The sequence below is a fragment of the Manis javanica genome, chromosome 15 (genome assembly GCF_040802235.1).
Source record: "Manis javanica isolate MJ-LG chromosome 15, MJ_LKY, whole genome shotgun sequence".
Lineage (NCBI taxonomy): Eukaryota > Metazoa > Chordata > Mammalia > Pholidota > Manidae > Manis > Manis javanica.
The window spans coordinates 42,818,789-42,846,151 of record NC_133170.1 but is presented as its reverse complement, the minus strand read 5'-3'; the positions used below and the strand labels follow the sequence as shown (position 1 = coordinate 42,846,151).

At 39.5% G+C, this 27,363-nt stretch overlaps 1 protein-coding gene across 1 annotated transcript in view; it reads right to left on the bottom strand.

Moving 5' to 3' along the window:
* The window catches only part of KCNH8 (potassium voltage-gated channel subfamily H member 8), a 350,458-nt gene that overhangs the window by 216,248 nt on the left and 106,847 nt on the right, over positions 1-27,363 (bottom strand). The window contains exon 2 of the mRNA XM_036996268.2: positions 17,805-18,038. Within this exon, the coding sequence (XP_036852163.2) occupies positions 17,805-18,038 (234 nt within the window). The remainder of the gene's footprint in view (positions 1-17,804; positions 18,039-27,363) is intronic.

Here is a 27,363-nt window from a genome sequence, read left to right as displayed (position 1 = left end):
ACACACATTATTTTCGGAAAAGCAATACTATATGTATATATATATATTTTTTTGAGAGGGCATCTCTCATATTTATTGATCAAATGGTTGTTAACAACAATAAAATTCAGTATAGGGGGGTCAATGCTCAATGTACAATCACTAATCCATCTCAAGTCTAATTCTCATCAGTCTCCAATCTTATGAAGCATAACGAACAAGTTCTTACATGGTGAACGAATTCTTACATAGTGAATAAATTCTTACATGGTGAACAGTACAAGGGCATTCATCACAGAAACTTTCGGTTTTGATCACGCATTATGACCTATAAACAATCAGGTCAAATATGAATATTCGTTTGATTTTTGTACTTGATTTATATGTTGATCCCACATTTCTCCCTTTATTATTATTATTATTATTTTTATTTTTAATAAAATGCTGAAGTGGTAGGTAGATGCAAGATAAAGGTAGAAAACATAGTTTAGTGCTGTAAGAGGGCAAATGTAGATGATCAGATGATCAGGTGTGTGCCTATGGACTAAGTATTAATCCAGGCTAGACAAGGGCAGCAAAACATCCACGGATGCAGAAGATTTCTCTCAAAGCAGGGGGGGTGAGGTTCTGAGCCTCACCTCTGTTGATCCCCAAATTCTCACCTGATGGCCCCCCTGTGACTGTGCCTGTCTTAGGTTGTTCCTCCCTTGAGGAATCTTACCCGTCTCTGGCTAACCAGTCATCTTCCGGGGCCATACAGGGAAATGTAAAGTTGGTAAGTGAGAGAGAAGCCGTATTGTTTGCAAAGGTTAGCTTTTTACTTCTTTGCAGATTTATGCCCTGTGGCTTCTATGCCCAGCACTTGTCTCGAGGTATCTTTACCACCTGGAGGAATTATGATACTCGCTAAATTCGATATGAGGCACAAATTCTATTTAAGGGTTGTAATTAGGAAGGAAGAAGAAAAGCTACAGATGTAGCATATGGAAGGAAACATGGGAGGATTGATTATTTCTTTGACATATCTTCTTGTAGAGTACCTTAAGTATGTATAGGTTTTAAACTACTAACTAATTTGCACACACATATTAACATAATAGGAATATGGTGACATAAACAAAGCAAATCTATAATTACCATCCATCTCCAGTGAAGCCAAGAAAACCATTTAGGCACCCTAGGCATTTGTGAAAATTTGTCTATGATATGATGGATATTGTCCAACTGTACTTGAACAGTCTGAGAGAAATCAGACAAATTAAAGCAGCCCATTTCTGGGATCTGTTCACATCCCATATGTTCTTTTAACCATAGATCGTCTATAGTCATAAGATTTATTTTGGAGTGCTACACCTTGCACCCCTCCCAACTCCTGGTTGAGTTCCAACAGTACAGATCCAGTCAAATTTGTTGTCTCACTGTATGCACATGCCAGCCTAGACATCTCTCTCCTCATTCCTATGGCAAGTCCAGGAGACGGTGGGATGGATGCAGTCACAACCGCAGCATCGCCTGGATCCCTGTGGAGGCTTTTTGATGAACATCCCCCGGCACAAGTCCTCCAGAGAGTGCTGATGCTGGAAGCTCCTCCTCATATAGTATCTTAGTTCATTTTCTGGGTATCCAAGCTAGGCCTTGATCTTCTGCATAGAAACAAACAGACCCTTTGCCCACACGTGGACATGCCCTCTATACCACTGTGCAGAACTCATTGGAGGTCAGCACACAGTAACTGCTTTTTTTTTTTTTATTAAGAGAAAGGAATATTATCAGAAAAGAGTACCTCCATAGCTGATCATATGACACCCTTTAAGTGATCAACATTAAGGATATTTAAAGCATGCGTTGATCTTTGATTTACCAATAGTTTTATCCTATAAAGGAGTAATCCCCCTTTTCTTTCTTTCGTTCTCTTTTTTTTTTAAATTTTTAATTTATACTTACATGAAGAATACTATGTTTACTATGCTCTCCCCTATATCAGGTCCCCCCTAACAACCACATTACGGTTACTGTCCATCAGCTTAGCAAAATGTTGTAGAGTCACTACTTGTCCTCTCTGTGTTGTGCAGCCCACCCTCCCCTTTCTCCCTGCCCCCCATGCATGCTAGTCTTAATACCCCCCTTCTTCTTCCCCCCCTTATCCCTCCCTGCCCACCCACCCTCCCCAGTTCCTTTCCCTTTGGTACCTGTTAGTCCATTTTTGGGTTCTGTAATTCCGCTGCTGTTTTGTTCCTTCAGTTTTTCCTTTGTTCCTATACTCCTCAGATGAGTGAAATCATTTGGTATTTCTCTTTCTCCGCTTGGCTTCTTTCACTGAGCATAATACTCTCCAGCTCCATCCATGTTGCTGCAAATGGTTGGATTTTTCCACTTCTTATGGCTGAGTAGTATTCCATTGTGTATATGTACCACATCTTCTTTATCCATTCATCTACCGATGGACATTTAGGTTGCTTCCAATTCTTGGCTATTGTAAATAGTGCTGCGATAAACATAGGAGTGCATCTGTCTTTCTCAAACTTGATTGCTGCGTTCTTAGGGTAAATTCCTAGGAGTGGAATTCCTGGGTCAAATGGTAGGTCTGTTTTGAGCATTTTGATGAACCTCCATACTGCTTTCCACAATGGTTAAACTAATATACATTCCCACCAGCAGTGTAGGAGGGTTCCCCTTTCTCCACAGCCTTGCCACATATGTTGTTGTTTGTCTTTTGGATGGCAGCTATCCTTACTGGTGTGAGGTGATACCTCATTGTAGTTTTAATTTGCATTTCTCTGATAATTAGCGATGTGGAGCATCTTTTCATGTGTCTGTTGGCCATCTGTATTTCTTTTTTAGAGAACTGTCTGTTCAGTTCCTCTGCCCATTTTTTAATTGGGTTATTTGTTTTTTGTTTGTTGAGGCGTGTGAGCTCTTTATATATTCTGGACGTCAACCCTTTATCGGATGTGTCATTTTCAAATATATTCTCCCATACTGTAGGGTTCCTTTTTGTTCTATTGATGGTGTCTTTCGCGGTACAGAAGCTTTTCAGCTTAATGTAGTCCCACTTGCTCATTTTTGCTGTTGTTTTCCTTGCCCGGGGAGATATGTTCAAGAAGAGGTCACTCATGTTTATGTCTAAGAGGTTTTTGCCTATGTTTTTTTCCAAGAATTTAATGGTTTCATGACTTACATTTAGGTCTTTGATCCATTTTGAGTTTACCTTTGTATATGGGATTAGACAATGGTCCAGTTTCATTCTCCTACATGTAGCTGTCCAGTTTTGCCAGCACCATCTGTTGAAGAGACTGTCATTTTGCCATTGTATGTCCATGGCTCCTTTATCAGATATTAATTGACCATATATGTTTGGGTTAATGTCTGGAGTCTCTAATCTGTTCCACTGGTCTGTGGCTCTGTTCTTGTGCCAGTACCAAATTGTCTTGATTACTATGGCTTTGTAGTAGAGCTTGAAGTTGGGGAGTGAGACCCCCCCTACTTTATTCTTCTTTCTCAGGATTGCTTTGGCTATTCGGGGTCTTTGGTGTTTCCATATGAATTTTTGAATTATTTGTTCCAATTCATTGAAGAATGTTGCTGGTAATTTGAGAGGGATTCCCTCAAATCTGTATATTGCTTTGGGCAGGATGGCCATTTTGACGATATTAATTCTTCCTAGCCATGTGCATGGGATGAGTTTCCATTTATTAGTGTCCCCTTTAATTTCTCTTAAGAGTGACTTGTAGTTTTCAGAGTATAAGTCTTTCACTTCTTTGGTTAGGTTTATTCCTAGGTATTTTATTCTTTTTGATGCAATGGTGAATGGAATTGTATTCCTGATTTCTCTTTCTATTGATTCATTGTTAGTATATAGGAAAGCTACAGATTTCTGTGTGTTAATTTTGTATCCTGCAACTTTGCTGTATTCCGATATCAGTTCTAGTAGTTTTGGAGTGGAGTCTTTAGGGTTTTTTATGTACAGTATCATATCATCTGCAAATAGTGATAGTTTAACTTCTTCTTTACCAATCTGGATTCCTTGTATTTCTTTGTTTTGTCTGATTGCCATGGCTAGGACCTCCAGTACTATGTTAAATAACAGTGGGGAGAGTGGGCATCCCTGTCTGGTTCCCAATCTCAGAGGAAATGCTTTCAGATTCTCGCTGTTCAGTATAATGCTGGCTGTGGGTTTATCATATATGGCCTTTATTATGTTGAGGTACTTGCCCTCTATTCCCATTTTGCTGAGAGTTTTTATCATGAATGGATGTTGAATTTTGTCAAATGCTTTTTCAGCATCTATGGAGATGATCATGTGGTTTTTGTCTTTCTTTTGTTGACGTGGTGGACGATGTTAATGGATTTTCGAATGTTGTACCATCCTTGCATCCCTGGGATGAATCCCACTTGGTCATGGTGTATGATCCTTTTGATATACTGTTGAATTCTGTTTGCTAATATTTTATTGAGTATTTTTGCATCTACATTCATCAGGGATATTGGTCTGTAATTTTCTTTTTTGGTGGGGTCTTGGCCTGGTTTTGGTATTAGGGTGATGTTGGCTTCATATAATGAGTTTGGGAGTATTCCCTCCTCTTCTATTTTTTGGAACACTTTAAGGAGAATGGGTATTATGTCTTCTCTGTGTGTCTGATAAAATTCCGAGGTAAATCCACCCGGCCCCGGGGTTTTGTTCTTGGGTAGTTTTTTGATTACCGTTTCAATTTCTTTGCTCGTAATCGGTTTGTTTAACTTTTGTGTTTCTTGGGAGGCTGTATTTTTCTAGGAAGTTGTCCATTTCTTCTAGGTTTTCCAGCTTGTTGGCATATAGGTTTTCATAGTAGTCTTTAATAATTCTTTGTATTTCTGTGGAGTCTGTCGTGATTTTTCCATTTCCATTCTCATTTCTGATTCTGTTGATTTGTGTTGATTCTCTTTTTCTCTTAATAAGTTTGGCTAGAGGCTTATCTATTTTGATTATTTTCTCAAAGAACCAGCTCTTGGTTTTGTTGATTTTTGCTATTGTTTTATTCTTCTCAATTTTGTTTATTTCTTTTCTGATCTTTATTATGTCCCTCCTTCTGCTGACTTTAGGCCTCATTTGTTCTTCTTTTTCCAGTTTTGATAATTGTGATGTTAGACTATTCATTTGGGATTGTTCTTCCTTCTTCAAGTGTGCCTGGATTGCTATATACTTTCCTCTTAAGACTGCTTTCGCTGCATCCCACAGAAGTTGGGGCTTTGTGTTGTTGTTGTCATTTGTTTCTATATATTCCTTGATCTCTATTTTGATTTGTTCATTGATCCATTGATTATTTAGTAGCATGTTGTTAAGCCTCCATGTGTTTGTGAGCCTTTTTGTTTTCTTTGTAGAATTTATTTCTACTTTTATACCTTTGTGGTCTGAAAAATTGGTTGGTAGAATTTCAATATTTTGGAGTTTACTGAGGCTCTTTTTGTGAGCTAGTATGTGGTCTATTCTGGAGAATGTTCTATGTGCACTTGAGAAGAATGTATATCCTGTTGCTTTTGGATGTAGAGTTCTATAGATGTCTATTAGGTCCATCTGTTCTAGGGAGTTGTTCAGTGCCTTTGTGTCCTTACTTATTTTCTGCCCAGTGGATCTGTCCTTCGGGGTGAGTGGTGTGTTGAAGTCTCCTGAAATGAATGCATTGCAGTCTATTTCCCTCTTTAGTTCTGTTAGTATTTGCTTCACATATGCTGGTGCTCCTGTATTGGGTGCATATATATTTAGAATGGTTATATCCTCTTGTTGGACTGAGCCCTTTATCATTATGTAGTGTCCTTCTTTATCTCTTGTTACTTTCTTTGTTTTGAAGTCTATTTTGTCTGATATTAGTACTGCAACCCCTGCTTTCTTCTCACTGTTGTTTGCCTGAAATATGTTTTTCCATCCCTTGACTTTTAGTCTATGCTTATCTTTGGGTTTAAGGTGAGTTTCTTGTAAGCAGCATATAGATGGGTCTTGCTTTTTTATCCATTCTATTACTCTGTGTCTTTTGATTGGTGCATTAAGTCCATTTACATTTAGGGTGACTATTGAGAGATATGTACTTATTACCATTGCAGGCTTTAGATTCGTGGTTACCAAAGGTTCAAGGTTAGCTTCTTTTGTATCTTACTGCCTAACTTAGCTCACTTATTGAGCTGTTATATACACTGTCTGGAGATTCTTTTCTTCTCTCCCTTCTTCTTCCTCCTCCTCCATTCTTCATATGTTGTGTGTTTTGTTGTGTGCTCTTTTTAGGAGTGCTCCCATCTAGAGCAGTCCCTGTAGAATGCCCTGTAGAGGTGGTTTGTGGGAAGCAAATTCCCTCAGCTTTTGCTTGTCTGGGAATTGTTTAATCCTGCCATCATATTTAAATGATAGTCGTGCTTGATACAGTATCCTGGTTCAAGGCCCTTCTGTTTCATTGCATTAAGTATATCATGGCATTGTCTTCTGGCCTGTAGGGTTTCTGTCGAGAAGTCTGATGTTAGCCTGATGGGTTTTCCTTTATAGGCGACCTTTTTCTCTCTAGCTGCCTTTAAAACTCTTTCCTTGTCCTTGATCCTTGTCATTTTAATTACTATGTGTCTTGGTGTTGTCCTCCTTGGATCCTTTCTGTTGGGGTTTCTGTGTAATTCTGTGGTCTGTTTGATTATTTCCTCCCCCAGTTTGGGGAAGTTTTCAGCAATTATTTCTTCAAAGAGATTTTCTATCCCCTTTTCCTCTTTCTTCTTCTTCTGGTATCCCTATAATACGAATATTATTCCTTTTGGCTTTGTCACATAGTTCTCTTAGTGTTGTTTCATTCCTGGAGATCCTTTTATCTCTCTCTATGTCAGCTTCTATACGTTCCTGTTCTCTGGCTTCTATTCCTTCAATGGCCTCTTGCATCTTATCCATTCTGCTTATAAATCCTTCCAGGGATTGTTTCACTTCTGTGATCTCCTTCCTGACATCTGTGATCTCCTTCCGGACTTCATCCCACTGCTCTTGCATTTTTCTCTGCATCTCATCCCATTGCTCTTGCATTTTTCTCTGCATCTCTGTTAGCATGTTCATGATTTTTATTTTGAATTCTTTTTCAGGAGGACTGGTTAGGTCTGTCTCCTTCTCAGGTGTTGTCTCTGTGATCTTTGTCTGCCTGTAGTTTTGCCTTTTCATGGTGATAGAGATAGTTTGTAGAGCTGGTACAAGTGACAGCTGGGAGAGCTTTCCTTTTTGTTGGTTTGTGGCCTTCCTCTCCTGGGAGAATAGCGACCTCTAGTGGCCTGTGCTGGGGAGCTGTGTGCAGACAGGGCTTCTGCTTCCTGCCCAGTTGCTATGGGGTTTATCTCCGCTGTTGCTGTGGGCGTGGCCTGGCTGGGGCTGCTCCTCCAAAATCGTGGAGCCCCGTTGGAGGGGGAGCAGCCGGGAGGCTATTTATCTCCGTAAGGGGCCTCTGTGCTTCCTGCTGCCCAGGGGGTTAGAGTGCCCAGAGATTCCCAGATTCCCTGCCTCTGGTCTAAGTGACCTGTCCTGCCCCTTTAAGACTTCCAAAAAGCACTCTCCAAACCAAAACAACAACAGCAACAATGAGAGAGGGAACAGAAAAAAAAAAAAAAGGGAAAAACACGCGATTTTTTTTTTTGTCCTCAGGCGCCGGTCCCAGGCACCCGCTCACTGGTCCTGCTGCCCTGTCTCCCTAGCACCAGGGTCCCTGTACCTTTAAGGCTTCCAAAAAGCACCCACCCACTGGTCCCGCAGGGAAAAACGTGCGATAATCTTTGCCGTCAGGCGCTGGTCCCAGGCACCCTCACACCAGTCCCACCGCCCTGCCTCCCTAGCACCGGGGTCCCTGTCCCTTTAAGGCTTCCAAAAAGCACTCACCAAAAATAGGAAAAAAAAGGGGAAAAACACGCAATTTCCTCCGTCCTCAAGTGCCAGTCTCAGGCACCCGCCCACCGGTCCCGCAGGGAAAAGTGCAGGATATTCTTTGTCCTTAGGCGCCGGTCCCAGGCACCCTCTCACCAGTCCCACTGCCCTGCCTCCCTAGCACCGGGGTCCCTGTCCCTTTAAGGCTTTCACAAAGCCCTCGCCAAAAAGAGAAAATAAAAGGGGAAAAACGCGCGATTTCCTCCGTCCTCAAGTGCCGGTCCCAGGCACCCACTCACCAGTCCCGCCACCCTGCCTCCCTAGCAATGGGGTCCCTGTCCCTTTAAGGCTTCCAAAAAGCACTCGCCAAAAAAAAAAAAAAAAAAATCTCTCGGGGACCGCCGGGAGCCGGGGGGAGGGGCGCTTGGCTCCCGCTGGGCTGGGGCTTGTATCTTACCCCCTTCACAAGGCGCTGGGTTCTTGCAGGTGTGGATGTGGTCTGGATGTTGTCCTGTGTCCTGTGGTCTCTATTTTAGGAAGATTTTTCTTTGTTATATTTTCATATCTCTATGTGTTTTTGGGAGGAGATTTCCACTGCTCTACTCACGCCACCATCTTGGCTCCGCCCCAATACTATATATTTTTAACAGTAATGTAATGGAAAATGAAAGTGAAGTCCTCTTTGGTAAAATAGTATGCATCTCAATACAAAATGCTCAGGTGTGACTGCCTGCCATAGAGGGTATAATGAAGCCGTTGGAGAATTGGCGCAGTATGCATAATCACTGTGAACGCCATTGCTCCAAGGACAGGTGGCATGCAGATGTGCTGAATCTATGACACATACTGTGAGTCAGTGACAAGTTTTTCCAATATGGTGAAATTCTGAACAAGATAAAGTTCAATCTCTCCTCACTACACTATGGCTTTATTTTTGGAGAATCAGTGGGAAACTGAAGCCTTCCTAAAAAAACACTGTGTTAAATTCTAAGTTCAGATCATTAGAAACCAGCGTTTTACTTCCTGGGAAGTTTGATGGCACATTAGAAGTTCATGTTATGTGCAAGTACTGTTAACTATAGATGCACATTATACAGCAGATCTCCACAACTTTATTCAACTTGAATAACTGAAGCTTTATTCGCTTTTCCCATTCCCTTCTCCCCTCCACCCCTGACAACTACCATTTTATTCTCTGCTTCTATGAGCTATTTTAGATACCTCATACAAGTGGAATTGAGCAGTTTTTATCTTTTTGTGACTGGCTATCTCACTTTGCATAACATTAAAAGGACAGATTTCATGTTAAGCATTCTTATCACAAACATATGAACAAAAAAACCACAAAGAACACTAGAAAATTTCTGGAGCTGATGGATATGTTTAGTATCTGGATTGTGGTCATGGTATCATGGATGTATGTGTATGTTCAAACTCATCAAGAAATATACATTAAATATGTGCAATTTTCACATATCAATTATACCTCAATAAAACACAAAGAAAGTCATGCTAAATACTGGATAATTCTTCAAATGCAAGATCATCCCATAGACTACAGTATATTTAGCATCCTTGACTCATGCCCATACAATGGCAAAAGCACTCCCAATTATTAAGTCAGGCACCCCCATATTTTCAATATGCCCCTGAGAGATACCATCCCCACTTCCACAGAGAACAGTGGTTTAAGAGTGAGGACCTTGGAGAGAGAGGTTGTTTATGCATCTTGTTTTCTTTATTTACTGGTTTTGAATCTTGGGCAAATGACTTAAATACTAATCAGTTTAATGTGAATGTAACCAGGTGTTATAGGTTGAATTTTGTTCCCCAAAATATGTGTTAGAGTTCTAAACCCCGGTACCTCAGAATGTGACCTTATTTGGAGAGAGAGTCTTTACAGAGGTAATCAATCAGCTTTTTATAATGAGGTCATTAGATTGGCACTAATCCAACATGACAAGCACCCTTATAAAAAGGAGAACTCTGGACACAGACGCCCACACAGGGAAAATACCATGTGGGGATAAAGGCAGGAATCAGGATGATGCATCTACAAACTAAGGAAGGCGGAAGATGGCCACCATACCACAGAAGCTGGGGGAGAGGCGTGGGACAGGTGCCCCTCACAGCTCTCAGAAGAACCAACCCAACTGACCTCCTGATCTTGGACTTCTAGCCTTCAGAACAGTGAGACAATAGTTTCTGCCATTTAAGCCACTCAGTTTGTGCTACTTTGTTATGATAGCCTCAGCAAACTAATACCTAAGGACATTACTTTTGCAAAGTTAATTGTATCATTTTATTTTTCTTCTTCAATCTTTGTTTTCTTGCAGAATTTCTCCTCCTGTCAGATCTATTTAATATGAAAATGGACTAGAAAGATAAGCTTACCATAGAGAGGATATGCTAAGATAATTGGGCCTAGGGTTTAATAGACCCAATTATGGTGGTCTTCCAGGATATAAAAAACACACAACTTTCTACCATTACAGTTCAGCCAAGGAGGTAGAATCTGGAAGATGTCAAATACAACATGACATTTCAGCCTGTCTGTTCTCAGCTTGAGGGACTATGAGAAAGGGTATGGAAGGCCTGAGATTGCCTCTCCACTGTGAAGCTTTACAGCTTTGAAGCAGGTAGAAACTGTGTTGGGTAGTACTGGGGAAATATTGAAGCATTAGGTATCTTTTTCCTTCTCTGTTTGGGACTCAAGAGAAACTGCTTGTCAGCTACCTCTTTATCAACATGGAGGTAGCTGACTACTTTTCAGGAAATGTTATAGCACAAAGGGTGCCCCAGTTTATTTCCTCAGAGACTCTTTGCTGATATGTGTAAAGGATGGGTGTGCATACCTAAGGGAGTCATTATCTTCTCAAGGCTAGAGATAAGGTGGATAGAAAAAAGTGATTAATGCCTTGATTAGTGGCATGATGGAGGAGAAGACAAAAATTAAGAGGATATACAGTGGTTTCAAGGGCTAAGAGAAGGTAAATTCATTTAGGAAGCACCACCAGTCACAAAACTTAGCTGTAAATTCCAATAAGAGGAGCATCAGACAGATCGGTCATGTATGAATCAGCAGACACTCAAAAGGTTAGGGGTGCTTTCTGCATTATTTCATGAGTTCAGATAAGCCCCTCACTCCCCAGTCATGCAAATGGCAATTTAATAAGAAAAAAAGGAGAAGGGGACTCTCAGAAATTTGGGCTTATATAGCTAAAGCAATTGTACATTGTCTAAAAAAGGCTTGTTTAAAATGCTACATGGAAGATAGCAGTGGCAGTGAATACTCAGTTTTTGAAACATCCCCAATCCTTGCACAAAATTAAAGTAACTAAGGTTGCAAAACCAGAAATCCATGAAAGATATCATCAATGAAACTATATGACAATGTGTCCCCATGAACCTCAGAATATAGAATGATGGACAATAGAAACTGAGAAGCTAGGCCCTTGCAGGAATAGAAGATGCATAGAAAAAATAGGATAGGAAAAGGAGAATTTTCATAGTCCTAGGAACTTGGGACTTCATAAATAGTCAGTAAGTATCTACTCCCTAAAAAAGAAATCCTCTTTGAGTAGAGGATTCTACAGATGGATCTGAAAACAACCGAAACTAGAAGGGAGCTTCACAGTCTCCAGTTTAAGGTGTGCAAGTGAGCTACAGAAAAATTAGGATGGTGTTGGGGCTGTCTGAGCCTTCAGTGATCCCAGGAAGTCCAGAAGAAAATCTTTCTTGGAAGGACAGAACTCACTACTGAAAAGAAACTTCAGGAACTAGAACTCTACTTGATAGAAATGGCAGAGGGAACCTTAGAACCATAGATTTTTATGAAAATGTTCCTAGCACATCTGTATTTTCAATATTCATCTTCAAGTTAAGGAAAACACATCTTATTCAAATATGACAATAGTAAAGGATGAAAGAGAAGACAAAGAGAAAAATTATTTGGTAACACACTTACTGAAAATAAAGACACACCATAAATAAACTTACCTTAGGATGTGTCTGTATTTGAAAAGAGTATCTTTTTAGAGATAATTTATGTAGAATGAAGTCATAAGGATGGACTCTCATATAACATGACTGGTTTCCTTATAAGAAGAGGATATTAGGACAAAGACACACAGAGGGAAGACCTGATGAAGACATGGGAGAAGCTGCCTATCTATAAGTCAAAGAGAGGCCTAAAAAGCAAGCAATCCTGTGAAGTGCAGTGCTTTTAACCTCAAGAACTGTGAGAAAATAATCTTCTGTTATTTAAACCACCCAGTCTTGGTACTTTGTTATGGCAGCCTTAACAACTAACATATGAGGCAAAAGAATGATATAATATGAGTGAGCTAAGTTCAGGAGGGAGTATAAGTGAAAAATAAAGAACTTAAGACTTGAAGAGAAGAAATGCAAGTCTGAATGAATACCACAAAGGGAAAGGAAAAGAAATAGACTACACATGGTAAAAATGGAAAAAGAAAAAGGAAAGAAATAAATGAAAATAAGAAAGTGAAAATTATAGAGGACAGGCAAAGAAGAGCCAGCATATATATAATAGGTGATCTTAAAGAGAAAAACCAAAGTAATAGAACAGAACAGTAATGATAATTAAAAGACTTTTATTAATTAAAAAAATACTATATAACATATCTTGTATCAAGGGGAAAAATCTGACCCCAAATATGTTATATGAGGAAACAGTAAATGATGGCCTGCAAGCCAAATCTAAGTCACCTCCTGTTTTTGTAAATAAAGATTTATTGGAAGAAAGCCACACCCACTCATTTACATACTTCCTATGGCTGCTTCGCACCATGATGATAGAGATGAGTACTTGTGACACAGACTGTGTAGCTTGCAATACCTGTAATATTTACTTTCTGGGCCTTTACAGAAAAGTTGTTGACCCATGCCTTATGCCGAGATATACTCCAGTGAAATTACTGGGATAAAATAAAATAAAATAAATTCCTAGAATATTGTGGATCCAATACCAAGTCACTTAATCAGTAGTGCTTTTGGGCCAAAACAATACTTTATGCCAGTACACAGGGAACAACATAATTTTGATACTTTTGTGGAGAAAATACGAGCAAAAGGTTTACTTTTCAGCCAAACTGATCTACAAACCTAAAGGCCACAGTCATACCGTTATTAGATAGAAGAACTCAGGGAAAACAGTTCCCATGAGCTCTTCCTGAGACGGCTTAGAAAGCAAGTATCTAGCAACCAAGAGATGATTGGAGAAGCTCTAGGATAAGGATGTATGGTGATGGTGAAACATATTTAACTGTAGCAATAAGATTAAATAATGGAGAATGAAATGACAAAACACATGTAATTGTTATTTGCTCTGATAATGAAAATATAACTATGAAAGAGGAGAGAGAGAACCAAAGGGAGTCTGCAGGGCAAGCAGGAGTAGCATGCCGATTGTCTTATAGATGTTAGCTGGTACTACAAGCAAGAACAGTGCTTTAGATTACACGGGAAGAGGGGAAGGAGGGAAAGGTTGGCCTGGCAAATGACAGTGTTATGGCAGGAGATGTAGACAAAAACCTTTAAAATTTGAAATCTTTAAAATATTAAACTATTATAAAGGTGAACATCTCACATAAAGGATAACGTTTAGAAAAATACACACAACTTTCTAAATAACAAACGAGTATTTAAAAAGAGAAGGGCAGAAAAAGCAAACAAACAGCACATTCTAGAGGCACACAAATGTTCATCGGCAGGGGACTGGTTGAGTAGACTGCGATGGATCCATATAATGTGATGCTATGTAGCTATAAGGAAGAATAAGCAATCTCTGTCACATATTGTTCTGCAGGGCATATGGAGTTCCACAGGGTCATATTGCACTGTATGGTGCAGAGTAGTGTGCAAAGTGTGCTAGGTGCTAAGAAAAGGAGAGAAACACAAAGATATTAGTAGTGCTCATAGTTTTAAAAAATGAGAGGAAAAACACGAAGTTAATAAAATGGTTACTGCTAGGGTAGCCTTATATTTGTTTGCTCAGAACACCTCTGGTTAATACCTTTTGCATATCAACAGAAGTGCAGGCATCTAAGTGGTACTCATTTCTGGTACTGTGTATAGGTAGACCCTGGACTATCTAGAAAGTAGATAGCTAGGAGAAATGCAAAGTGTTAGCCCTGAACATAAAAACATGAAATACTACTCTCTCCATTTTAGACAAAGAAAAGTTTGCACATTATGTTTATCTGTAATAGGACAATAGAAGAGTTTCTTAGGAGTGTTCTGGAATTAAATAGGTTAATGTAAGTGAAATATGTGGGAAAGTTCTTAGCACATAATAAGCATTATATAAGTTTTAGCTATTATTCTTTTTCTAGTTGTTATTACCATAAAAGATTGTACTCTCCCTGATAACTATGCTTTATTTTAGGAGGTGGGCATGCATGTGTTCACATGTCTATGTGCCTACTTGCCTACTTTCTGTAAGTTTCCTGGATGAAATCACATTACTACAGAGAGAAGTGGGCAGAACTTCACACCACGGTGGAGCAGAGATAAGGAAAGGGATCAGATGTGGACTATTCTTCTAAAGCCCTTTATGATTTTTATTTTTATTGTGGCTGAATCCCTCTGCATTTCGGCATGAATTCTTCTGGAGAATGCTGTCTCCCACACAGTGGGTCCCACATTTTTGCTGAGTCAGGAGAGGAGGACAGATCCTCGAGGAAGGACAACTCCAGGGGGAACAGAAGAAGGAAGGGGGTATCCAGCACGTGAGGTATGAACAAGAGGCTGTCTTTGTGCTGCAGGAGGGAGGGAAGTGAGGCAAGATGAACACATCACTAAGAATGGAGGTTCTGCCAAGCTGGGTCAGGCTGGTATAGGAGCTCCTGCTTTCATTTTCCCTGGGACTCAGTGAACAGGCCTATCTGCCATTCTGATTGGAGTGTCTTCCTTTATGATAAGTCCCAGCAGATGTCCTAAACCTCTGGAATACTCTGCACTTCAGAAGCCCTGGGTGAGGCTATTATAATTACAGGCTCGGGCAGGAAGAGGAAGAGCAGCTTTTTCCCATCACTTTCCCTGGGAGGTCAGGAGACCAGCTGCAGCACTGGGGGGCCAGGAGGCAAAGCAGCTCAGCCGCAGATCGTTGAGATGTATCTGGACAGGATGAGAATCAAGCCATCTACTTTCTAAACTACATTAAAAGAAAATGATCCTTGAAGGAGAGGAGAACCCTTGAGGTCATAAGCATATTAAAATTGGAAATGCAAACATCCTCTAAATTATCCATAGGTCCCTCTGATAATCAATCTCAATGCCATTCAGCAAGCATGCCTGGAAAAACTAACATATGGTGGACACTGCTCCAGAGTCAAGTCCTGTGGACTGGAGATGCGGAAATACCTAATGTACATACTGTACCTTCAAAGGCTCACAATTGTGTGTGGAGAGAGATATTCCTAAAAACAGTGATAATACGTCAGGATTATCACAGGGGAGACAGTGATTTACAATCATTTGTAACTGGATCAATTCATTTGCTCAAAATTTCAGATAATTTCCCATAGTGAGAAGCTCAGAGGGGATGGATGCCTTTAATGATGTCCACCCAAAGGGGTCCAAGGCCACAGGCATCTTATGAAAAACTAAGCTCAGGAAATTTCTGGAGGGTTAATTCCCACCCTGTGCTCCATATTTTCTATTTATCTGGTCCCCAGAGTTTCCATCTTTTGGGCTCCCCACCGACATTCTCTTTCTCAGTGATGCATCTTTGGATATTCTGAGGTACCTTAAAAAGGAAGACACTCTGATGAATCAGCAGTGACCTCTGCGAGGCCCTATCTTGAGCAGGACATGTCTGCATTCAATGGCCACCTCAGACAAAGGTGTCTTTTCCCTTTGTTCCTCCAGACGGTGATTTTATCACTCCTTACCCGGCTGTCTTCTCAGTGACATCCTTTATTTTCTTTGATCTCAGGCCTTCTTTTCAATGAGTGTGGTATAATTAGACAGAGCTGGAATCCTTTTATTTTATCCTTTTTGCCATGTAGGCCTTATCCATTGACCCTGGGAAGGATAGAGTGGTCTGAACTATGTTCCTAGTGCCAAAGAACGGACACCATGCCCTTCCTGGGGTGCTGCTCTCCAGTATTTCACGACTGCTGCACATCCAAAAGTCACATGATCAAAGAATGTCCCCCAAGGACAAACAACTTAGAAAAGGGGGTGGGGTTCACCTGTCCGGGATCCTAGTTCTCTTCTGACAATGACTCTAAGACAGCAAGACAGGAGAGGCTAGGGATACTGTTAACCATCTATGACGCACAGAACACCCTCCTGCAACAGCTAATTTACCAGCCCCAAAGTCAATAGTGCCGGTGCAATGGAGAAACCCCAAGTTAGAGTGAAATTTCAATGTTGTAACAAAAAGACCCCAAAATGTAGTGCTCAAACAAGAGAGAAATGTGTTTGTCTTTTGTGGGTTGGGGAAGGTGGATCTGCAACCCCACCCCTCTTCCTTCCATACTGTCACTCTGCACCCTGCGTGGTGTTGCCCTTGTCAAATGGCTGAAGCTGGCTTTCCAGCCTCACCTTCCATCTGACTCACATGTACGGCTTTGCTCGGGCTGCCGTAAGAGAATGCTGCAGACTGGGGGACTTGAACAGAAACCTATTTTCTTATAGTTCTGGAGGCTGGAAGTGGATATTAAGGGGCGTACAGGGTTGTGTTCCCTGAGGTCACTCTCTTCGGCATGCAGAAAGCCACCTCCTCACTGGGTGTTCACGTAACCTTTCCTGTGGGTGGATGTGTCCTTGGCGTCTCTTGCTCTTCTTGTAAGAACACCAGTCATATTGAAGTAAAGCCCCACCCTTTTGACCTCTTTAATCTTTGGTACCTCTTTAAAGGCCCCATCTCCAAATACAGTCCCATTAGGGATTGGGGATTCAACAGAGGAATTTTTGAGGACACAAGGATCAGTCCCTAACACCGTGGAAAAGGAGAAATTAGAGGACAAAACTTCATCTTTTAGGGACTTTACCTAGAAGTTACACATAAACCAGATCCTTGCATATCACTGGCCAAAAATGGAGTCACCTGCCCAACCTAAGCACAAAGCAGGCAGGAAATATATTCTCTAGCTTGGCGACCATGTGCCCAGCTAAAACTCAGGGGGCTATATGTTATTTTCAGGAAAACTATCAAAGAGAGAGAAAGGAATTGGAAAATGACAATTTGTCTAATTTTTTATTGAGCATTTCCCCACTTTAATGCCTTTTGGATTTACCTCATTCCTGGGGCCCATAGAATAATATCAATTCCCACAGAGGACTCAAGTACCATACCTGACCTGACAGTCTCTTTCATTCAGAAGAGTCACAGAACTGCAGCCACAGAAAACACTTAGTATTTCCTCAGTGGCAGTTTTGAGTCCAGGCAAATTTACTCTCACCCTGAGACACCATGTGTCTCTTATTTTGTCTTTATAACTTAAAAAAGTGGTGAGAAAGGCTCTGTGGTCAGGGAACTGGAAAAGAAAATTCCTATGTCCTTTAAATTAACTTCTGTTTCTGCCAGTGAATACTTGGTTATGTCTTTAATAACTGAAGTTTGACATGTGGTTCCTAAAAGCATTAAATTTGGAAAAATACCTCTGGAAAAAACATCATCTGTTAATATATTAAGAACTATCAAATCTAATTTATATTTTAAGAATGACCATAATAAAACAGTAATATACTTTATTTTAACATATATTAACTCAGTTAATATATTGGCATTAAATAGCTATAATTCTAATACTAAAGTTTCAAGCAGTTTATGTTGCTAATGGCTAAAACAAGGCCATTGTCCAAGTCATTTATGGAACTTCTATAACAGACTATTTATGTGAAGTACCATTAAGCTTTAATGGGAATTATGGAGCAATTACTGAGCCAAAAGACAGTGACTTTTCACAACCGTTCAGTGAGCATCAATCTAAGAAAGTCTACTCACCGTTCTTCTTGTAGAACATAATTTCTCCTTTGAATTCTGTTTTTTCCTCCAGTGACTTTTCTATCTGAAGCATCAGTTGCTCACTGGTTTCAACCCCAAATAAGAATTTGCAGCTGCAACTCTTCTGCATAACTTCGGTTCGGGCAAACCCAGCAAGCTCGCAGAAGCCATCAGAACAGTAGACGATGGGGAACCCCTTCGCCACCTGGGCATTCGCGAGGATGAAGTTGCTATCTGTAGGGCAACAAGAAGACACTCAGCAACTAAGCATGAGCCACTCTTTTAATGCACACTTCCCTAACAATTATGAGCACACATATTTAAATGCCAGTGCTTAAAATGCTTTTAAATATCTAAGTATCTTCAGAAGGCAGTGCCTAAAATGCATGTCCCCATATGCTGGGGCAGCAAAGAAACACTTCCAAAACATAAAATGACACTGACCAACAGAAGTATGTGTTAAGTTCTGACTTTGGCTTGCATTTTGAAATGTGCTGTGGAGGGAACACAGTATTCATTGGTCTACTTTGAGGCACTTACAATCTAGTTGGTGTTCTTGAGCACGGTGTCTGGGTCATATCCTGAATCTGCTACTTGATGTATAAACGTACTTGAACAAGTTACTCACACACTCAACCTCAGTTTCCTTAGCTTTGGTTTCCCCGAAAGCAGACCCTGAACAAGGACTTGAGTGTGAGTAGTTTACCTGGCAGGTGATTTCAGGAAGTAAACCAGTGGGGAATTGAGAACAGAAAGGAGGAAAGGAATGAAAGATAAGAAGGGTTTTATTACTATGGGCAGCTGAGGGTCCCTCACATAAGCACCCTAGAAGTGACTGTGAAGAACACAGTTCAAGGTTTTGCCACTAAGGGGAGAGAAAGATGGGTATTTATCTATCAACACCCACATCTCACTGGTTAAGAGTCACTTCTGGAGTGCCAATATGCTGGCATCTCTGGACTATCCATCTGGGATAAGCACACTCTATAGAGGTCGCTCGGGCAGTGAGATGCCAGAAACCTTTGGTCTATGAGGACAGGGTCTGCTCATGATCTCAAGGGTGAGTGAAGATGGTATTGGAAGGGCACTGATAGGTATGATAATATTACTTCCTTTATAGGCATGTTGTAAGGACTTATGAGAAATGCATATAATGTGCTCATAGTAAAGTGTCTGGCAGAAATAAGTGCTCAGTAAAAATTATTAAGAGTATTGTTCACATCTTTATGGTTCTTATTTCAACAAAGAAGAATCAGAGGACAATCAAAAGCAGCAGACAATTGTTAAGTGCTTAGAGATAGCTACTGCAGACAAGCCTGAGAGACAATATTCAGGGAAGGTTCCTACAGGATGAATTTCTTTTTTGAGATTAACTTTGAGATTTGCATGTGATGTTTATAGGCAAAAAGATGCATGTTGGAGATGGAGTACAAGATAAGGTGCTTCTAAAACCTGTTGTGGGGTGACTTAGGTTCAGAAGGAATTAGAGACTATCATTAAATCATTCATTCATCCACTAATGAAATATTTAGTAGAAACTATCACATACCAGGCAATATTAGAGGCTGGGATTTTAAAGATAATATGTACAAAAATAGAAATAGAAAGAATTACAGCATACACTGTTAAATGAAAAAAGCCAAGATTCAGTATAGCATGTTATTAGATGAACTATTTACCTGAAAATATATAAACACATAAATGTGTGGAAGTATATCCAAATATGAAATGTTTAGGTATACCTAAACATGCCTGTAATCACTGGTAGCTGTACCCTTTGAATTTTAGACCATATGCTTGATGTACTGCCTACTCAAAAAGCAGTATGTTTGAAAGAAGTTTGGAGCAGACAGCTTATCTTGTGCACCATGAAGAAGGAGGAATTGCAGCTCTTTCTCAATGGCCAGCAGACAAGCCCTGAGAATCTTCTCCAGGGGCTTTGCCATCTCCTTTTCAACATATGTTGTGTGTTTCCTGAGTCCACCTTTAGGTGGCAGAACGAAATCCACTCTCCTCATCTGTGCTCCCATCAGCCCTGAGCACAGACTACCGATTCTAGTGTGGACATCTGCCTTCTGCTTGGGCTGGGCTGGCCCTTCTCTCTCCCTGTCACCCTCTCCCTGTGCAGAGAAGCCACAGCTAAAACCCGCATGTTGTTTTGAAGCTATGGGAGTGAATTAAATTATCCCAGACTAATATTCAATTCCTTCATATTGTGCAGAAGCATTTATTGAGTGTGTACTAGATGATGGACTTAGGTCCAGGAGCAGAGGCAAAAGTTTATAAGCAGAGCCTGCCTCTTTAAAGATCAGTCAGGAATGTGTGTGAGTTCCCGGCTGGGTCCAGATGTGGGCACCCTCTTCCCCAACTCCACACCTTTGGGACATTCTCTACCCATTCCTCTCTCCATTCTAAGTTCTGGCTAAGAGACTGCTTAGAAAGTGTGAATGCATAGCATTAGCAAAGTACTCAAACATCCTAAAAGAGCTTTTTATGCCCTTTCAGAAGCCATTTTTCAGTTAACTGCTGACATGTTTATTGACTTTCTACTATATGCCAGGTGACATGGCTCCGCCATAAGGCAGGTCCTAGGGTGCAGTGGCAGTGGGTGTTAAAAGATGAATAAAGTGTATTTTCTAGCTCTGGGATATTACAATTTCATTAAAGAAATACATGAATATCAGTAACACTAAAACACAGCATGTAATAAGTACCAAATCAGTGGTGCACAGAGAGTAAGCACTACCAGAGATAAGAGATTAAAGATCCTAGGCTTTGAAAATATTTAGCTAGGAATAAGAAAAAAATAGACAGAGATGATTTATCAGAAGTCCTGGAAGGCTAGGAGCAGGAGCCTGGTGGGGTGAGCTCAGAGGATAAATGTAGAAACAGGAGCTAGAGACAGGGAGAATGAAGAATACTGCCTTTTGTCCTAAAGTCCAGTTTTCTCATTATTTAAATGGCTACAATAGCTTTCTTTTGTTAGTATTTATCTGTTATGCTTTTCCTCAACTTTCTCCTTTTAACCCTTCTAGAGACTTAGGTTTAGTTGTGTCTGTTACATGGTATGCATTTCAATTTTTAGGAAGTACAATACGAAGATACTTCCATCAACCAATTAACTTTACTTTTTATTATTATTTCCATGTCATTTTTTTTTACCAACTTAATTTGTGCTTTCTCTTCAGTGTTATTTTGCCTTTTCAACTTTTAAAAAGTTAGGAATTATAAGCTTCAAATTTAAAAACCTTAAAAAGATTGTATAACAATATTTAAGAAGCAATAATAAATACCCATGGATCATTCATCCAGCAAGAACCCCTGTCTCTACCACACAGATTGCATTTCTCTTTTTCCTCTAAGAAGAAATACATAACCTGAATTTTTTTAATAATCACACCTATTAATAAATTTTTGTACCACTTACAGATGTATCCTCAAGTGACATACTCTTTTTTTCTGATTTTTATGGTGTATATTATGTTATTTCATTTTAAATATTTCTTTTATGAATTTCCTTAGCATCTTTATAACATCTTATGGACATAAGAGCTACATAAACTTCTACAAATAGAAAACCTGCTAAACAGTTCACCAAATTGCCTGATCTGTGTGTGTCAATTAAGAATTAGAGTGTGTATGGGGTAGTTAATTCTTCCTGCAAATTAAAGGAAAAACAAAGCAAAAAAAAAGTCATGAATTTGGCCTTTTCTGTTTATATTTAGCACTTGTCCTCAATATGTAATTGCATTTCAGTTGCAAAGAGAATTTAGTGTCAGTTGGAGCCTCGTAAGCTTAGTCTGTTTGCTCCGTGAATCTTCCTTCTGTTTAGGAAAGAGTCACTCCTCTTGTACAGCTATCTACTTGGAAACATATGCTTCCCTAAATACCAGTAGTATAATCTCCAAAGAAGAAACATTACCTTTGCTTTAGAATTGTGTAAAACAAAGCACTGCCATAATGATTATGAACCCATCATGGGTACATCACTATCCTTACATATGCTAAGGGTGTTTAACCTTTTAAGGAATCAATTATGCATATCTGTTATGAATCTAAATGCAACACAGCTTTTCCTCACTCATTTCTAGGTCATCCCTTTGTGTAAATTCAGTTTTGAGTTCCAGTAAACAGTAGGCTCTAAATGTGTTTACATTTAGGCAGTTGATTATTTTTCTAAATGATTCCTTAGGGAAAAGCTGGCAGGATCATCAGAGGGAATCCCAGGGTGGGTAGAGACCCAGGCTATTTGGTCTGACTTCTTGAGAAAGAACACCACTTTCTGTTCAAATGGAGGTATAATAGTCACTGTTGACTTCAGGCACAAAGGGTAGAGAGATAGGAACAGAAAGGTACAGAAGAAAACACAGAGGGTGACATAGACTCCACTACTGACTTCTTTCATCCCTGTACTTGCCCCAATTCTCAGATGAGAACACTGGCCTGGAAATCTTTACTTTCCTGTCCCTGAATATAGGGATTAAAACCAGGACAGACTATGTTTACTATTTCACAGTTCTTTCTGTACAGTGACTTCTTTTCTACTTCCAGCAGAAATGGGTGAATTCTAGAACAATATTTTCACTGCTGGAAGTCTACAAAGAGTCCAAAGCCACAGATTTGTCTTTATAAAGAACATTTATTAAAAGTTCATTGATGAAGGGAAATGCAAATTAAAACCACAATGAGATATCACCTCACACAAGTTAAGGATGGCCAACATCCAAAAGGCAAGAAACAACAAATGCTGGAGAGGATGAGGAGAAAGGGGAACCCTCCTATACTGTTGGGGGGGAATGTAAATTAGTTCAACCATTGTGGAAAGCAATATGGAGGTTCCTCAAAGAGCTCAAAATAGAAATACCATTTGACACAAGAATCCCACTCCTAGGAATTTACCCAAAGAATACAACTTCTCAGATTCAAAAAGACATATGCACCCCTATGTTTATCGCAGCACTATTTACAACAGCCAAGACATGGAAGCAACCTAAGTGTCCATCAGTAGATGAATGGATAAAGAAGAGGTGGAACATATACACAATGGAATATTATTCAGCCATAAGAAGAAAACAAATCCTACCACTTGCAACAACATGAATGGAGCTAGAGTTTATTATGCTCAGTGAAATAAGTCAGGAGGAGAAAGACAAGTACCAAATGATTTCCCTCATTTGTGGAGTATAACAACAAAGCAAAACTGAAGGAACAAAACAGCAGCCAGACTCACAGACTCCAAGAAGGGACTAGTGGTTACCAAAGGGAAGTGTGTGGGGAGGGAGGGAGAAAGGGATTAAGGGGCATTTTGATTAGCACACACAATGTAGGGGGGGTTATGGGGAAGGCAGTGTAGCACAGAGGAGACAAGTAATGACTCTATAGCATCTTACTGTGCTGATGAACAGTGACTGCAATGGGGTGTCACGGGGACTTGATAATATGGATGAATGTACTAACCACAATGTTACTCATGTGAAATCTTCACAAGATTGTATATCAACAATACCTTAATAAAAAAAAAAGTTCATTGATGATATCTCTTAAACCAATCTTGGTCTTTCAGCAACCTCTTAGTCACTTTTTCATTTCCTCCAGAAAGTCAGTCAATAGCTCAAAAATGTGACAGCAACTTTCTTGGTTCCAAAATATTTTGCACAGACCCACTCCAGAGTCACACAGGAGGAAAGAAATACAGTCACTACTCAAACGATGTGGTTTCCTATCTCCTCATGCACTTTTAATGTGTATCATAGTATGTCTAAAATTTTCCCATTGAAATATCCTTCCTCTGAAATACCCTTCTATTGATGAAGCCTATAAATGTATTCCAAGGAGACTGGAGGCATAGATCTAACTTAATGCTGTTTTGAGATCTCATGTTTAACTTTACAATCTGTCTGAATTTTGCATTCTACAGTGTTTAATATTCATGTTTGTTGGAGAGTTTTTGATTATTTTAAAATGGGCCTGGCCAAATTTTTAATTCAATCGAAGCTGCAGGAAAGCTTCAGGAAGATGTGCCGTTTGCTGTTTATGACTCTGCACATACCACTTAGTACACCTCAGTGTAACCTAGTTTTGAGAGTCACGACTCCAGGTAGAGTAGCGTGAGCTCGGCAGCATTAGGCATCTCCATACTACTCTGTCCCCATGGGCTCAGACACTTCAAGACAACCACCCCCACATGCAGTCCAAGAATGCTCCCTGTGGTAGACCCTGCAGCCACTCAAACCAAAGAAGTCACAGAGAGACACTATCTTGGCGTCAAAGAGAGACTTGTACTCCTCAGTTCTTTCTGCCAGGAAGACAGAAACTGAGACTTGGATGGTCCATATCTTTACTTCTGAAAAGTGCTTCTGCTAGCGCCTCTTTTAAAACCAGTTTAAAAACAGGAAGTTTAAACTTTCTCTTCTGACTTGCCCCCCCTGCTTCCTGAGTTACACTTGTGCACAGGTCCAACAAAGGCGACATCATACCCCTCAAGATATTGATCACAGTCGTCTCTCTAGACTACTTTATTCAGGCAGAGAGACTATGAAGGTCTATGACTTTAAAATATTTAAATCATCTTTGCATTTCATATTGATTTCAGGGAGCTTAAGTGGATCATTTCCAAGTATAATGGCATCTCTATCAGATTAATGGTACTGGTTGCAAGCTAAAGTTCTCAGCATACCCTCTGTCAAAATCTAGGACGTTGCTTGGATTTGAAGACTTTTCTGTGTTATAAAAAATAAACAAGATGAAAAATTTACAAAGGGGAATTCTCAGAGTCCTTGTGGTTTATACGTAACTTAGGAGCATGTTTCAAATGGTTACATTGTCAGTTTTCATCATTCACTTATGGTCTGACTTTTAAAATACTGTGTAAATTAGCACATGAGACAGGCAAAATTAGAAGAAAAATTTTGTTAAAGCTGGAACTCTAGTACTCAAGTTGTAGCAGGAAGCACTAAGTTGGAGCTGTGTGTGCGGATATCTTGCTCTCTTCAGTCCAATAAGCACATAAACAGAGACAACTGTAAACAAATGTGATTCACCACCTTGCCACTGGGAGCCTGGTCCTGGGTCAGCAGAATTAAACTCAGCTGGGCGACTTCTAGGAAATGTGCAGTCTTAACCCTCACCCCAGGACCCTGAATAAGAATCTGCATTTTAACAAGATGCATATGCACATTAAAGTGTGAGGGGCTCCTTTAAAATATCACTGGAAAGACCTATAAGAACCTAATGAGAGTAAATTGACTGAGTTAGAGCAACTGTTCACTAAAAAAAAAAAAAAGGAAAAGAGGCTTATTTTCACTGTATACTTTTTGAATTTTGTACCATATACATGTAACACCTCAAAAATATCTTAAAATTCAGTTTTCATTTATATGTCATTCATTTCAATGACTTAATAAAAATAACTTGATTAAAAACAAATAATAATTTAAAGGAGTAAAAAAAACCTAGATAAACAAATTTTTAGATTTCCAATAAGCAAACATAAAAGCTCACAATGACAAATTTGAAGCAAATGTAGTACACTCTTTATTACCATAATTTGGTAATAGCAAAATCTTCAGTGAATTTTGCAAATTTCACTTTTTCAGCTGTGTGAGCTTCGGTGTTGAGGTGTGCCAATTCTTCCAGGTGTTTAGTCTTCTGGAATTCAGTAAATGACTTCAATTTTGAAAAGGAATGATTTTGACTTACAAGATGGTGACCGTACTCATCAAACTAAAGTGAATGAGTGAGACACTTCAAATACCTCAAAGGCAATCATAAAACGTGTTTAGTATTTCATCCACAATTGATACCCTATAAACAAGACTATTGTTTTAAAAATAATATCCAAATGGTCCTAAACAACTCATCTCATGATCATAGTTTTCATCCTGATGTGCTACTTCCAGTAATGTCTTTGGTAAGTAGACACAAATTTTATTTTCATTAGAAAACTGATTAAGCAAACAACAGAAAGCTAACTAATCCTCAACAAAGACCTTTCTCTAAAGTACTCAATGAAGAAATTATGACACACATCTATCCAGTAAAGAAACCTACTGTGCACGCGTGAATTAAGCCTTTTGGAATAGTCAAGGGACTCTGGCATCGTATGAGGCTACTTTGTAATTTACTAATCCAGGATGCTGCATTTTAGTCACTACCCTAGACAGTGCAGGCTAACTTGTTTCAAACACTGACTAGAGAAATGAACTAGGTATGATGTAAATATCCCTGAATTTGCATATTTATTATTCTTGCATTTTCACATTTATAATTCCTGTCCCTCCCTACTCCTCCTCAAATAAAATATGAACCATAGGTCAGCTTTCTGGGAAGGTTAAGGTTTTTCCTGCTTTTGCAAAGAGCAGCAGAAGAGAAAGCTCACTGTCAACTATACTTTCCCTCTTTTCAATGTACATAAATGGATGTTATGAACATGTATACTCCCTCAAGCTGGCAGCAGTGTAAGTCAGAGAAAACATTAGCCAGAAAGTGACAGGTAAGGTTCAGAGTCTGGCCAGCTTGGGGTCTGGATTTTGTGCAGAATCTCATTTAGTATAATTTTTTTTCTCTTAAATAAATGTGAATTACCAAATATGTAGCTAACTGTGTTTCAAATTGTAAACTTCGTAAAATTTCTCTTAGGAGTTTGTTGAAAGACAAAATAAGACCACATGACAATATTTTCCTTCTGAAGAACAGTCATTTGTTGTTGCCATGTCATCTGGCCTCTTCAAGAGCAGATTAGATGGACCCAGCAAATGAAACTAGCCATATTCCATGAATACCCAGCTTCCCAAAATACTTCATTCAACTTGTCCCCTCATTCTCCTCCAGCACATCCTAGATTTTGTTTGCAATTATGCTTATTTCAAATAATATTTCCTTTTAATTTCAAATAGACTGAAACAGGTTGTTTACTTCAAACATAGATGAAGATTTTTTAAGAGAGCAATTAAGCCATATTTACTCACTATTTTTTTTTACATTTAAATGTATTTAAATTTGCATTTTTGAAGACACCATATACAAGTTAGTGTGCCCAGTGCCCTGGAGTGGACCAGCCTTTGTTTCTATGCACAAACTTTGCTTATATTCTGTGGAAGCTGATGCAATTCAAATGCTTTTCCTAATTTGGTAGCAGTCTCTACCACCTCATCTGCCCAGTGTGTAATCTTCCCTGCTTCACAATACCCATTAGATTAGATGGGAAAGAATAGTGGTTTCACAGAAGATATCTGTAAATTAAGTAGCAGGAAACACGTAAGTAAACTAATTTGATAGTTATAGATATTCCACAGCTGTGAGACTAGTGGTTTTTGTGTGTGTGTGTGTGTGTGTGTGTGTGTGTGTCTTTATAATAATGCAAAATGAGTGCAAAGCTTTAATTAAGGTGATCCCTGCTAAAGCCAGGTCTCTGGGAACTTGTGGGAGAGGTGGAAAACATTGTTAAATGTTTTCTTTGTTTCTGCATCCCTTTAATGTAAATCCCACTTGATGGTGGTGTATGATCTTTTTAATATATTGTTGAATTCAGTTTGCTAAATTTTGCTGAGGATTTCTGCAT